Raw genomic sequence first — 12,932 nt, forward strand, 5'->3', positions numbered from 1 at the left:
CTGGGACTACAGGCGCCCGCCACCACGCCCGGCTAGTTTTTTGTATTTTTTTAGTAGAGACGGGGTTTCACTGTGTCAGCCAGGATGGTCTCGATCTCCTGACCTCATGATCCGCCTGTCTCGGCCTCCCAAAGTGCTGGGATTACAGGCTTGAGCCACCGTGCCCGGCCTTTGAGCCTTTGTTTATGTTGTTTATATCTATTGATATTTACCAAATTAAATATTAAAGCTGAGAAAGTTTTAAAATATTTTGTCACTAATTCATTTAAGAAAGACAGTATTGAAGCTATCATGTTAACATAACAATTTTTAATGAAAACTATATTTTCCAAAACAAAATTAGGAGAATGGCCAGGCGTGGTGGCTCATGCTGTAATGCCAGCACTTTGAGAGGCTAAGGCAGGCGGATCACTTGAGGTCAGGAGTTCGAGACCAGCATGGCCAACATGGTGAAACCCTGTCTCTACTGAAAATACAAAAATTAGCCAGGCGCCGGGCGCAGTGGCTCACGCCTGTAATCCCAGCACTCTGGAAGGCTGAGGCAGGCAGATCACAAGGTCAGGAGATCAAGACCATCCTGGCTAACACAGTGAAACCCCATCTCTACTAAAAAATACAAAAAATTAGCCGGGCGTAGTGGCAGGCACCTGTAGTCCCAGCTACTTGGGAGGCTGAGGCAGGAGAATGGCGTGAACCCAGGAGGCGGAGCTTGCAGTGAGCGGAGATCGCGCGCCACTGCACTCCAGCCTGGGCGACAGAGCGAGGCTCCGTCTCAAAAAAAAAAAAAAATTAGCCAGGCGTATTGGCAGGTGCCTGTAATCCTAGCCACTTGGGAGGCCGAGGCAGGAGAATCGCTTGAACCCAGGAGGTGGTGGTTACAGTGAGCTGAGATCATACCACTGCACTCTAGCCTGGGTGACAGAGCGAGATTTCATCTAAAAAAAAAAAAAATTAGAAGAATGGTCTTCTTTTCATTTTTGCAAATTACTTTCCATCTGGCTTAATAGACTAAAGCTGGCTTCTCATATATGCTTCTGTATTCAGTCTGTTGCAATACATTGTTTTGGTTGAAGTATATGAAAAAATATCCAACCTCACACAAATATGTAAGTGAAAAAGAGAGGAGTGTTTCAGTAGCCTTGCCAGATAATTTCCAGTATTAAATTTGAGCCCTTATCAATGAAGTCTTCATACTCATTTACACTAAAATCTATTGGTCAAACCAGTGCTTTGAATCCATCATGCTTTGGTCATTTGGAAAATAGGGTCACTGGATTTTGCAGATCTTCCAAATGTTTTCCATTTCATTTTACAGTACCAAAAGATAACATTTGTTAATATCATCACCAATTTCATCAGAAAAGTCTTCAAGTATTTAGCAGCTGTGAAACTCATGGTGGTGGACAAAAGTTTCAGAATTCTAATCTTCACTTGAAAGCTTGCGTTTTATATCATTGACTATAAATACTGTCAGTTGTTTTCCTTGAAATGACAGGCTAATTTTATTCATTGTTCATTTTTTTGAGAAAATGTCTGCCAATTCCCAAGTCTAAATAGTAAGTCATTCTTTCAGTTAAAAAATGGTGTTCCATGAAAAAAAGTGGCTTCCTCTTCCTTGGATTTTCTCTCTCTTTTATCCAGGAAAAACTAGAAAGCCCTAAGTTAATGCTTCTCAGGTCAAGGCAAAAAAGTCTTGGGCCTGATCTGGTAAGGAAGCAGAGATAATGGTTTTAATGGCTACAGATGCCAGCCCCCTAGGCCCTGGAGTGTACCTAGAGCTCACTTGGCCCCTTCACTGCTCTGGGGCAGTGCATGCTACAGCATGGATCTCCTGTGAGTAATCTCACACTCTCCAGAGATTCTGGTTTTGCTTAGAGTGAAGAAAAATTATCTTGGAGCTTTTTTGAGGAGATCCAAAATCAGTAGAACCCCCAGAATTTTTCTTCCCTCATCTTTTGCCTAAGGCTAGACCTGCATCCTCAGAGTCTCTGAAATTTAAACTGAGGTGAGCAAGAACAACGGGCTGCTGGATTCAAGAATCAGTTCCGGCCGGGCGCGGTGGCTCAAGCCTGTAATCCCAGCACTTTGGGAGGCCGAGACGGGCGGATCATGAGGTCAGGAGATCGAGACCATCCTGGCTAACACGGTGAAACCCCGTCTCTACTAAAAAATACAAAAAACTAGCCGGGCGACGTGGTGGGCGCCTGTAGTCCCAGCTACTCGGGAGGCTGAGGCCGGAGAATGGCGTGAACCCGGAAGGCGGAGCTTGCAGTGAGCTGAGATCCGGCCACTGCACTCCAGCCTGGGCGACAGAGCGAGACTCCGTCTCAAAAAAAAAAAAAAAAAAAAAAAAAAAAGTAAAAAAAAAAAAAAAAAAAAAAAAGAATCAGTTCCATCAGCCTTTGTGATGAAGAAAAATGGTTGGAGTTTTCATTCATTCGATGAACATTTGCTGATTATGTTCTTTGTGTAGGAATACTGTGCCAGGTGCTAAAAATACAGCTTGGGAGCAGCTGATTGAAAGTCTGGGTTGACTGACTTTTCAGGGCATAAGGGTTCATGAATGCCAGAATTTGGAAAATGGCAGCAGATCACAGTCAAAGGGAACTCTGAACCAAGAGCCATTCTCTGCCAAAGCAAAAATTTGAAGGAACCAGTGGCATTACTGACTAAATATAACATCTCTAGGGCTTGGAATTCTTATCACCCTCTAGCAATTAAAGCGGAGATGAAAATAGCAGAAAAAAGTTCCCAGTTCCACAAGGCATCATACCCAGGGGCAGGCACCAGGCCCTAGAGTTAAGACATCAGCTTTAGGAGTGGCCTTCTCAAACTGCCTGGGCCTGAAAGAAGGACTCAAGTGTACCAAACTCAGAGAGGACAGTGGATAAACTAGTCTTCAATGTAGACTTAGAACAGAACAGCCAAGGGGCTTAGATAGTAGATTGAGTGCCTACTGCCTGGATCCCTTGAGCTAAGTGCTTTGTATCTCTAATGTCCTGTGGGCAGCTTCAATTAGAGCTTAATTAGCTTTTCAGGCCCTGTGTTTCTTGCTTTAACTGGGAAGACAACCTGTCCTGTAAGGTCACTTCCAGTGATGGCTAATCTCATTTATTTTGTGTACCATTTTGGCTCTAGGGAGAGTCACATTATTTCGGTTAACTGGGGGCATCTCATAATCCCTAAAGAATGCAGTCTTTTCCTCTAACGCGGTTAAGATTGGAACCATTCTGGAGGTCAGGTGGACAGATGGGCCTTTCTCTGTAGGAAGCAGTAATTTCAAGCAGTATCTCATTGGACTGCCTGATGGCTGCTTTGCCATGGGGACACCTAGCAAATCTGAGTTCTCTACCACATGCCCAGCTGAGCCCATGCCTCAAGCCAGGCCCTGTGCTGCTCCATGAGGGATCCAGACAGGAATCAGACCTGGCACCTGCCTCTTGTAGAAGGGACAGAAGATACAGGTAAATAAATTAAATAGAAGGCACAACTACTATAATCAAGGCACAGTGTACGAGGAGGAGATGGGAGAGAAGTGAATTACAAGAGGGACTCTGTAGGAGAAAGTCTGGAGGAGGCTGGACTTAAATTGGGCCTTTCGTCTCAGCTACTCATTGGTAAACATGAGAAGAAAGTGGATTTTAAGCAAGGGATCCCCTTTAGCAAAAGCATGACATAGAAAAAGGCAGAGATTATTTTGGGAATTTAGGGAATGACTTCATGGGGTTGAGGGGAGAGATTAAGATTTCTAACAAGTCACCTTAGATTCATCATATATGAGAGACTCATGTTCGTGTAAAATACAGTGACCATTTATTGTTTCCTATTGTTCCTGTTCTGTTAATGATTAATACCATATGTTGAGCAACATCTATGTGCCTAGCAGTGGACTAGGTGCTTTATCACATTTATTTCTCACAGCTGACCCTACAAATTGAAACTTAATCCCATTTTACAGATGAGCAAACAGAGAGGGTAAGTAGAACTAGCACAGCATCATACAGCTGGTAAGTGATAGAGGTCAGGATTAATGCCAAAGCCAGTGTTTCCACTGCGCCCCAGTGCCTTCCACAAGTACTTTGGCACTAAATGCAGTCACATTAATTACACGCTTAATTTATAAGAATTGTGTATTTGCTTTTAAAAACAGAAAACACACGTATCATACTTTTTATTATACATTTGAATTATTGGTTATAACTACAAAACCATATACAGTCATTCCTCCACATCTGTGGATTCAACCAATTGTAGATAGAAGATATTCAAGGAAAAAAAAAGTATGATTGTGTCTATACTGAACATGTGTAGACTTTTTGCCTCATCATTATTCCCTAAACAATACGGTATAGCAACTATTTACATAACATTTACATTGTATTAAATATTATAAGTAATCTGGAGATTGTGGGAGTATGTGCATTGGTTATATACAAATATGACACCATTTTATGTCAGAGATTTGAGCATCTGCAGATTTCGGTATCTGTGGGGTGTCCTGGAACTGATCCCCCATGAGTACTATGGGATGACTGTATAGTGTGGTTTATATGCCATATAAAGAATTTCAGGCCAGGCGCGGTGGCTCACACCTGTAATCCCAGCACTTTGGGAGGCCGAGGCAGGTGGATCACGAGGTCAGGAGATCGAGACCATCCTGGCTAACACGGTGAAACCCCGTCTCCACTAAAAATACAAAAAATTAGCTGGGCGTGGTGGCGGGCGCCTGTAGTCCCAGCTACTCGGGAGGCTGAGGCAGGAGAATGGCATGAACCCAGGAGGCGGAGCTTGCAGTGAGCCAAGATCGTGCCACTGCACTCCAGCCTGGGCGACAGAGCGAGACTCCGTCTCAAAAAAAAAAAAAAAAAAATTTTGTTTTCAATAATAACTATACAACATTTTAATTATATGTACTGGCTTTTGAACCTAGCATGCAAATGAAATGAAACTTGTAGTAAAAGTATATGTCCTGGTGCTCACCTTGTGGTCATCATCATGGCAGGAAAAGGGACTCTATCTAGAGTTACTGTGGCACTTTGTAGCTATGGAAAGTTTCTTCTTTGCCTTAATTTCTCTGAATACCATCCTTCTCTATCAACCTTCCACTCCTGCAGTTGCCATTAAACAACTGTCTTGCTCATTGAAATGTTCCCTTGGCAGAGACTGATTTAGGCTGTATCTTTTGTGAGTTCCACATGTAAAATTTCTGTCTAAGTTCCTTGTACTTCCCGAAATGTTTCATTATGCTTCTGGTACTATTGTTTGGTTCTCTTCTTTTTTGAGAAACCAAGGACCTAAGTCAGTGTAACTGGTAACATTACAGGTTTAAGGATACCCTGATGCTAACTCATTATGAGAAAGTAATTTCATGGGAGAAAAATGATGGCATTATCTTATTGGTAGGATGAGGGTGATACCCTTATTATTCCCGTAGGCCTCTGCAGATACATGTTACCTACTGTTGAGTAAGTTTGGAAGGTACGTCAGTTAACTACCATTGCATAACAAACCACCTCCAAAACCTAGTGGTTTAAAACAATACCACTTTCTATCTCTCACGAGTCTGCTCTCAGCTGGGCTCACTCATGTTTCTCTGATCAGCTGGCCAATCAGCTGGGAAGGCTTCGCTGTCTCCACAAGTCTTTCACATCCCTCCAGCAGCTAGCCTCGTCTCGCTCTCAGGCCATGGCAGAGGTACAGGAGCGAGCAAGCCCAGCCATGCATGGAAACAAGTGGAAATGCATACACACTTTTCAAGTTTATGGCTGGCAGCCTGTTTGCTAACATCCCATTGGCCAAAGTGACATAGCCAAGCCCAGTGTCAGAATGGGGGCAGATACAAAGTTGCAGGATATAGGAAGCTATTAATGGGAGGCATTAAATGCAATCAGTCTCCCAGTCAGGACCCCTCAGTGTGAAAGCAAACCTATAGACTTACATTTATTTTTCTTTTTTTTTTTTTTTTGAGACGGAGTCTCGCTCTATTGCCCAGGCTGGAGTGTAGTTGCGCGATCTTGGCTCACTGCAAGCCCCACCTCCTGGGTTCACGCCATTCTCCTGCCTCAGCCTCCCGAGTAGCTGGGACTACAGGCACTCGCCACCACGCCCGGCTAATTTTTTGTGTTTTTAGTGGAGACGGGGTTTCACCGTGTTAGCCAGGATGGTCTCGATCTCCTGACCTCATGATCCTCCCGCCTCGACCTCCCAAAGTGCTGGAATTACAGGCGTGAGCCACCACGCCCGGCCTGACTTACATTTCTAAGTCAAGTTTATCATAGAAGGAAAAAAAAAAAAAGTCCAAATAATGACTGTATTGGGCCTATGTTATGGGCATACACAGGGTAGACACTTTACATGCTACGCAGTGATGATCCTTACAACAACTCTGCAAGGTAGGTAGGAATTGGAGCCCAGAGAAGTTAAATAACTTGCTCAAGGTCACCCAGCCCGTATGTGTTCAGGCAGGGATTAGAATGCCTGTTTGATTTCAAAGCCCAGATTGTTTTCACCATACTCACTACCTCTCAGGAGTACCAACCAAAGCCTTACCTTCCCTCTGACACAATTTCCCATTGAGTTGATACTTTCTGACTAGCTGTACAAACGCCTCCTCCAAAATGTTGCTGCGATCCTAAGGGAATTGTGCAATTCTTCAGAAAACTCACACATTCTCCTAAACTGTCCATTGACTAAAAGCATTATTTCCTTCCAGATGGGCATTGGTCCCTGGGCTGCACAGGCAGCCCAAGAATTGTAGCCACTCCCAGCCATGCCAGAGAAGGAAGGGCCTTTAACCTTTAAGATGAAAGGTTTTTTGGGGGATGTCAGAGAATTAGGACATTTGAGCATGAGCTTTGGAGTCAGACTCACTAGGGTTCAACCACTCGCTAGCTTTATAACCTTGGGCAACTCATTTAACTTCTTGAAATCTGTTTCTTCATCTTAAAAAATGGGAATAAGAACACCTCATTTGCAGAGCTGTTACAAGGACTAAATTTAAATTATGTCTATAAACTGCCTAACCCAGTGCCTGGCACGTAATAAGTGGCATTACTAACATTGTTACCATTATTTTGAAGGAGAGCCTTTCCCCTCCTGGGAAACCCTGTTTCTGTCTGTTGGACAGGTCCCCCCCGCCTCCAGCCAGCCTGTGCAGACTTGCTGCCTGCTGTGTCACCGGGAACGCAAAGGCTGGGAAGAAGGCCCTTCTCAAAATGGACTGGTGTTGCAGGGTGAGAAGCTGCCCCCTGACTTCATGCCAAAGCTCGTCAAGAATCTCCTAGGCGAGATGCCTCTGTGGGTCTGCCAGAGTTGCCGAAAGAGCATGGAGGAAGATGAAAGGCAGACAGGTCGAGAACATGCAGTGGCGGTAGGTAACCACTGACAGGGGTCCCTGAATGCAGGAGGGCTGCCTTCCCAAGGAAGTCAGGCTGTTCCCTGTCCTCAGGTGGCTCTCCTTGGGCAGCTCCCATGCGCAGACACTGAGAGACTTCTGGGCTGCACTGGCACAGCATTGGCAGCTCAAGTTCAGATTTGGGGGAAGAAGAGAAACTTCTGGCAGCCCACCGGTCAGTCCCTCAGGGTGGTCTGCGCACAGGATGAGGGCCCACTCATAAGTACTGGTAGATCACGAGCCTGCTGTCTTTGGCTCTGTGGCAGCTTGAAGGACAACCAGTAAGACGTGGAAGACAGAGATGAGTCTGAGGGTCTGAAATGTGCCCTAGTTAGAAGGACAGACACCAGGGAGCCATCTAAGTCTGCTGTCTCATGAATCACGATGACCAGACTTTCCTTATTTCTCACGTCGCTGCAGATCTTCCCTTTTACCCAGGATCAGTTTAGCTTCAGGACTCCTGGCCAAAAGGCCCTTCCTGTCATTGGCAGCTCTCTACTCCCCAAAGGCCCGCAGTTCACAGGCAGTCTCTGCCCCTACCAGAGTCTCTCTCCCCAGTCTCCACACATTGCATGTAAGTGGGACCACCACAGCCCTTTCCCAGCAAAGGCCTGGCCCTCATTTGTTCTTATAGCTGGAGTTGTATTCATTGTGTTTTTGCTATGGCACATGGCCTGGAAGAGAAGGGGCTCCCTCAGCAAAAGCCGAGGCAGCAGAGGGTCAGCTCCGATGTTTGCTGTTTGACCATGAGCCTTTTTCCTCCCCCTTCTCCAGATCTCCTTGTCACACACATCCTGCAAATCACAGTCTTGTGGAGATGACTCTCATTCGTCCTCGTCTTCCTCTTCATCATCCTCATCCTCGTCCTCTTCTTCCTGCCCTGGGAACTCAGGAGACTGGGATCCTAGCTCATTCCTGTCGGCACATAAGCTCTCGGGCCTCTGGAATTCCCCACATTCCAGTGAGGCCATGCCAGGCAGCTCTCTTGGGAGTCCTCCTACCATTCCCGGTGAGTCTCCAGGCTCGGGAGAGAGCCAGGCCCTATACAGGTGGATAGCTGTGTTTTCCTGTCCACTTTGTTCAAACAAATCATGAGACTGGTTACTAAAATAAGTAAAAGTGGAACTGTTCTGGGGGAAGCAGGGGCAGCTTAGACCTTGACTATCTCTGGAACTCCTTTCCCCACAACTCTGAACTTGAAAAATACTGCTAGTAGAAAACCGTTTGCCTCTCAAAGTTGTCATTGGCTCTGGTAGTTGACATTGGATCAAGAGGGCACCCAGTGAGGTCTGAGTAGAAAGTGGAGTCGTAGGACTTAGATCACCTGACCCCTGCAGCACCACAGAGGATCTGGGCAACTGTGTCTTCCTAGGCCTTGATTTCCCCATCTAAGGGATGGGTATAAAAGCATTGTATTTAAATGCCCAAGAGATTGGCAGTATAAGCCGTAATGGTTATTAGCTAATTTAGCAGCTGTGTAAGTCTTCTTTGACTCTGAAATAACTCTCAGAGACCCAGAGACAAAACTCTTGGGTTATTGGTTTATTATGTAAATATGATTTACTGTCATACTTCTAAATGAAGGAGCTGAGTTCTTCAAAGTGGTACTGCCCCCAGAATTATGAGTGTTGAGCAGTATATAATTCCATTAGTTTTTGTACATAAGCTAGAGAGTCATCAGAACCTTTTTCCCACTTCTATGAAATCTGGGGCCCTCAGGGGTCTGGCGTGCCCTTTTGCTTTGCTGCACGTGGCACAGAGGCAGAGCCTGGGCCTGCTGCTCCACTGGCTTCTGCAGATCATCCTCCAGGCCTAAGGAGCACCTGTGTACAAGCAGATCCTAGAGAGACCCTGAGAGACAGAATATACATCCCCTGCTCATGCTACAGAAAAGGCATGGGGCCTTCTGTGGAATCAGCATTCCTAGTACCTTCTTGCTTGGGCCTGGGCTCCTTGAGCCCACTCAGCTGTGTTGCTGCCCACAGAATCTTCTCCAGCTCCAGGGTCCCCTGTGCTGAGAGGCTGTGCCCTCTGGTCACAGAAGCAGGATGCTGTGGCACTGAGCCTGTGGGCTTTCCTTCCCAGGTCTGGGCTCCTATTCTGACCCCTTTCTCCTTCCTCTGCCCACAGGTGAGGCTTTCCCCGTCTCGGAGCACCACCAGCACTCAGACCTCACTGCTCCCCCTAACAGCCCCACCGGCCACCACCCCCAGCCAGCATCTCTAATCCCATCTCACCCCAGCTCCTTTGGCTCCCCGCCCCACCCACACCTGCTGCCCACCACCCCGGCAGCACCTTTCCCTGCCCAGGCTTCAGAGTGCCCTGTTGCTGCTGCCACCGCCCCCCACACTCCAGGGCCATGTCAGAGCTCCCATCTGCCCTCCACCAGCATGCCACTCCTGAAGATGCCCCCACCATTCTCGGGGTGCAGCCACCCCTGCAGCGGGCACTGTGGTGAGCACTGCAGCGGGCCTCTCCTCCCACCCCCGAGCTCTCAGCCACCCCCTAGCACTCACAGGTAAGTGCGCTGCATGAAGGGCACACTCTCTACCCACTTGAACTTAGAATTGTGGACAATTTGGGGGTAACTTTGAGGTGGAAATTAAAGAGTAGACTATGTCTTTCCTTTCATTATTTTTCCAATTGTAAAGAAGTATGTATTTTGGCCTGGCACAGTGGCTCACACCTATACTCCCAGCGCTTTGGGAGTCCTAGACAGGAAGATCACTTGAGCCTGGGAGTTTGAGACCAGCCTGGGCAACGTGGCAAGACCCCCTTCTCTATAAAAAATTTTGAAAATTAGCTAGGCGTGGTGCCATGCAACTGTAGTCCTAGCTACTCAGGAGGCTGAGGCAGGAGGATTGCTTGAACCCAAGAGTTTGGGGTTCCTGTGAGCATTGATCATGCCACTGCACTCCAGCCCGGGTGACAGAGTTTTAAAAAAAAAAAAAAAAAAAAAAACTACTACGTGGGGTTTTTTTGTTTTGTATTTTGTTTTGTCTTTAACTTGGAACAATTCAGAAATGTATAAGGAAAAAAATGTCTTCACAACCTAAGCTTCTACCACTGTGGTATATTTTCACCATGTTTCTGTATATAAATAACATAATTAGATATCTGATATACCTTTCGTGTAGTAGTAATTTTTTAACATCATGTCATGATCATTTCCCCAGTTAAAATTCTTCAAGAAACTTTTCAATGGCCATATAATGTCTTACTGTATAGCTCAAGCATACTTTATCATTCCCCTGTTCCTGGACATGTAGGCATTTCCAGTTTAACCATGATGAATGAGACTGTAGTAAGCATCCCTGCACCTAAATCTGTTTGAATGAGAAATCATGTCCTTTGGGGAGATTCCTAGAAGTAACTCTAAGTACTGAGAAAGGTTATGCTAACATATATTTGAAAGATAATTCTTTGGAGAAGATAGAGGTATATTTTTATGTTAGAAATCAGATCTGTGTTTATCATGCGTTTCTATTTTCCTATTGGAAAGTCTCCTGTGTCTTGCACATGCTGGATTGACAGTGTCTGCAGTCTGCCACCCGCCGGTTTTCACTTAGTGTTGCCTCCTCAGCATATTTGTGTTCTGGTGTGGTGTTCTTAGCCCCAGCTTCAAAGGCTGGAGAACGTTGACCGCAGTTCATGTTATTGTTCTCCAGTTGCTGAGCATTTGGGTTTTTCCGACATTTTAACATTACCAACAGTGTCTCTAAATATGTCTTTGCTTAAAGCCTTTTCCCTCTTTTGGATTTTTCTTGTTGGAATCAAGTTCTCAGAATGAAAAAAGTTACTAGTTAAAGGCTGTTTAGGTGTTTTTTGTTCTTTTTGAGGGTTCTTAATACACATTGAAAAACTGCTATCCAAAGGGGTCTCCAAATTGATGTAACCACCAATGAGTGCTGGTTTCCCATATTTGCAGGCACACTATTTTAATTTTTCTAAGATCAATTTTGTGGCCTGGTGCAACAGCTCATGCCTGTAATCCCAGCAGTTTGGGAGGCCAAGGCAGAAAGATTGCTTGAGCCCAGGAGTTGGAGACTAGCAAGGGCAACATAATGAGACCCTGTCTCTACAAAAAAATTAAAAACTAGTGGGGCATAATATGCATGCCTCTAGTTCCAGCCACTCAGGTTGTGGGGGCTGAAGTGGGACAGGACCGCTTGAGCCTGGGAGATATAGGCTGCAGTGAGCTGACATCGTGCCACTGAACTCTACCCTGGGCAACAAAGTGAGAGCCAGTCTCAAAATAAAAAATAAAATCAGTTTTGCTGGCCAGGCACAGTGGCTCCTACCTGTAATCCCAGCACTTTGGGAGGCTGAGGCGGGCAGATCACGAGGTCGGGAATTCCAGACCAGCCTGGCCAGCATGGTGAAACCTTGTCTTTATTAAAAATACAAAAAAAAAAATTAGCCGGGCATGGTGGCGTGTGCCTGTAGTCCCAGCTACTTGGGAGGCTGAGGTAGGAGAATCGCATGAACCCAGGAGGCGGAGGTTGCAGTGAGCCGAGATTGTACCACTGCACTCTGTCCAGCCTGGGCAACAGAGTGAGACTCCGTCTCAAAAAAAAAAAAAAAATCAATTTTGCTAATGCAATAGATAATGAATGGTTGATTTAGAATAAACTTCTGTAACCACCACTGATAATGATTCCTGCCACCATGTTTTTTAATCCATGTCACATGCTTAGCATCCTTTCTAGTAGAGGGCTGCTTTGGACTGCCCTGGAAGCTGGACTTCCACACAGCTCCTTCGAGCGCCGTCCTTGCTCTCGGTTCCCTTGCAACCTCAGCCGCAGCCTAGCACTGGGACCAGCCCAATGGGTGCTTCAGCTGCTCATGGCCCAGCCTAAGGCTTCAGCTCTTCCTGGCTCAAATTATGGGATGTTTCAGGCATATGCCTCATTCTTACCCTGGGAAAATATTCTGTATTACAAGATATCCCAGTGCTTCCTGAAATCCAGAGGCAGAACACTACAGTGGAGAGAGTAGAGTTTTGCATAGAGAGAAACGTGGGCTTGAGTTCCCCACGTCTCCCCTGCCTGCACCCACCATGCACGCCTTCTCAGGGCACTATGCATACCTCACTTTATCCTCCTGTTTATCATGCATTATTGTCACGGTCTGTTTGTATCCTTGAGTCCTGGCCACCTGTTGGGCAAAGCAGTCAAGTACTCAGCTTCACTCTCCACCACTGCAAAGTGAGGATAATGACACTTATTTTGCAGGACTTGGGGGATGGTTAGACAATATGCCAAGGCTGGGCACGGTGGCTCACACCTGTAATCCCAGCACTTTGGGAGGCCAAGGCAAGTGGATCATGAGGTCAGGAGATCGAGACCATCCTAGCTAACACAGTGAAACCCTGTCTCTACTAAAAATACCAAAAAATTAGCCAGGCTTGGTGGTGGGCACCTGTAGTCCCAGCTACTCGGGAGGCTGAGGCAGGAGAATGGCATGAACCTGGGAGGTCGAGCTTGCACTGAGCCGAGATTGTGCCACTGCATTCTAGCCTTGGGCAACAGAGCGAGAC

At 46.1% G+C, this 12,932-nt stretch overlaps 1 protein-coding gene across 1 annotated transcript in view; it reads left to right on the forward strand.

The window, feature by feature from the left end:
• Positions 1-12,932, forward strand: part of FAM193B (family with sequence similarity 193, member B) — a 35,210-nt gene that overhangs the window by 8,702 nt on the left and 13,576 nt on the right. The window contains exons 4-6 of the mRNA XM_011989951.1: positions 7,127-7,369; positions 8,168-8,402; positions 9,524-9,911. Coding sequence (XP_011845341.1) covers positions 7,256-7,369; positions 8,168-8,402; positions 9,524-9,911 — 737 coding nt within the window. The 5' untranslated portion in view covers positions 7,127-7,255. The remainder of the gene's footprint in view (positions 1-7,126; positions 7,370-8,167; positions 8,403-9,523; positions 9,912-12,932) is intronic.

This window comes from Mandrillus leucophaeus, unplaced genomic scaffold (assembly GCF_000951045.1).
Source record: "Mandrillus leucophaeus isolate KB7577 unplaced genomic scaffold, Mleu.le_1.0 Scaffold366, whole genome shotgun sequence".
Lineage (NCBI taxonomy): Eukaryota > Metazoa > Chordata > Mammalia > Primates > Cercopithecidae > Mandrillus > Mandrillus leucophaeus.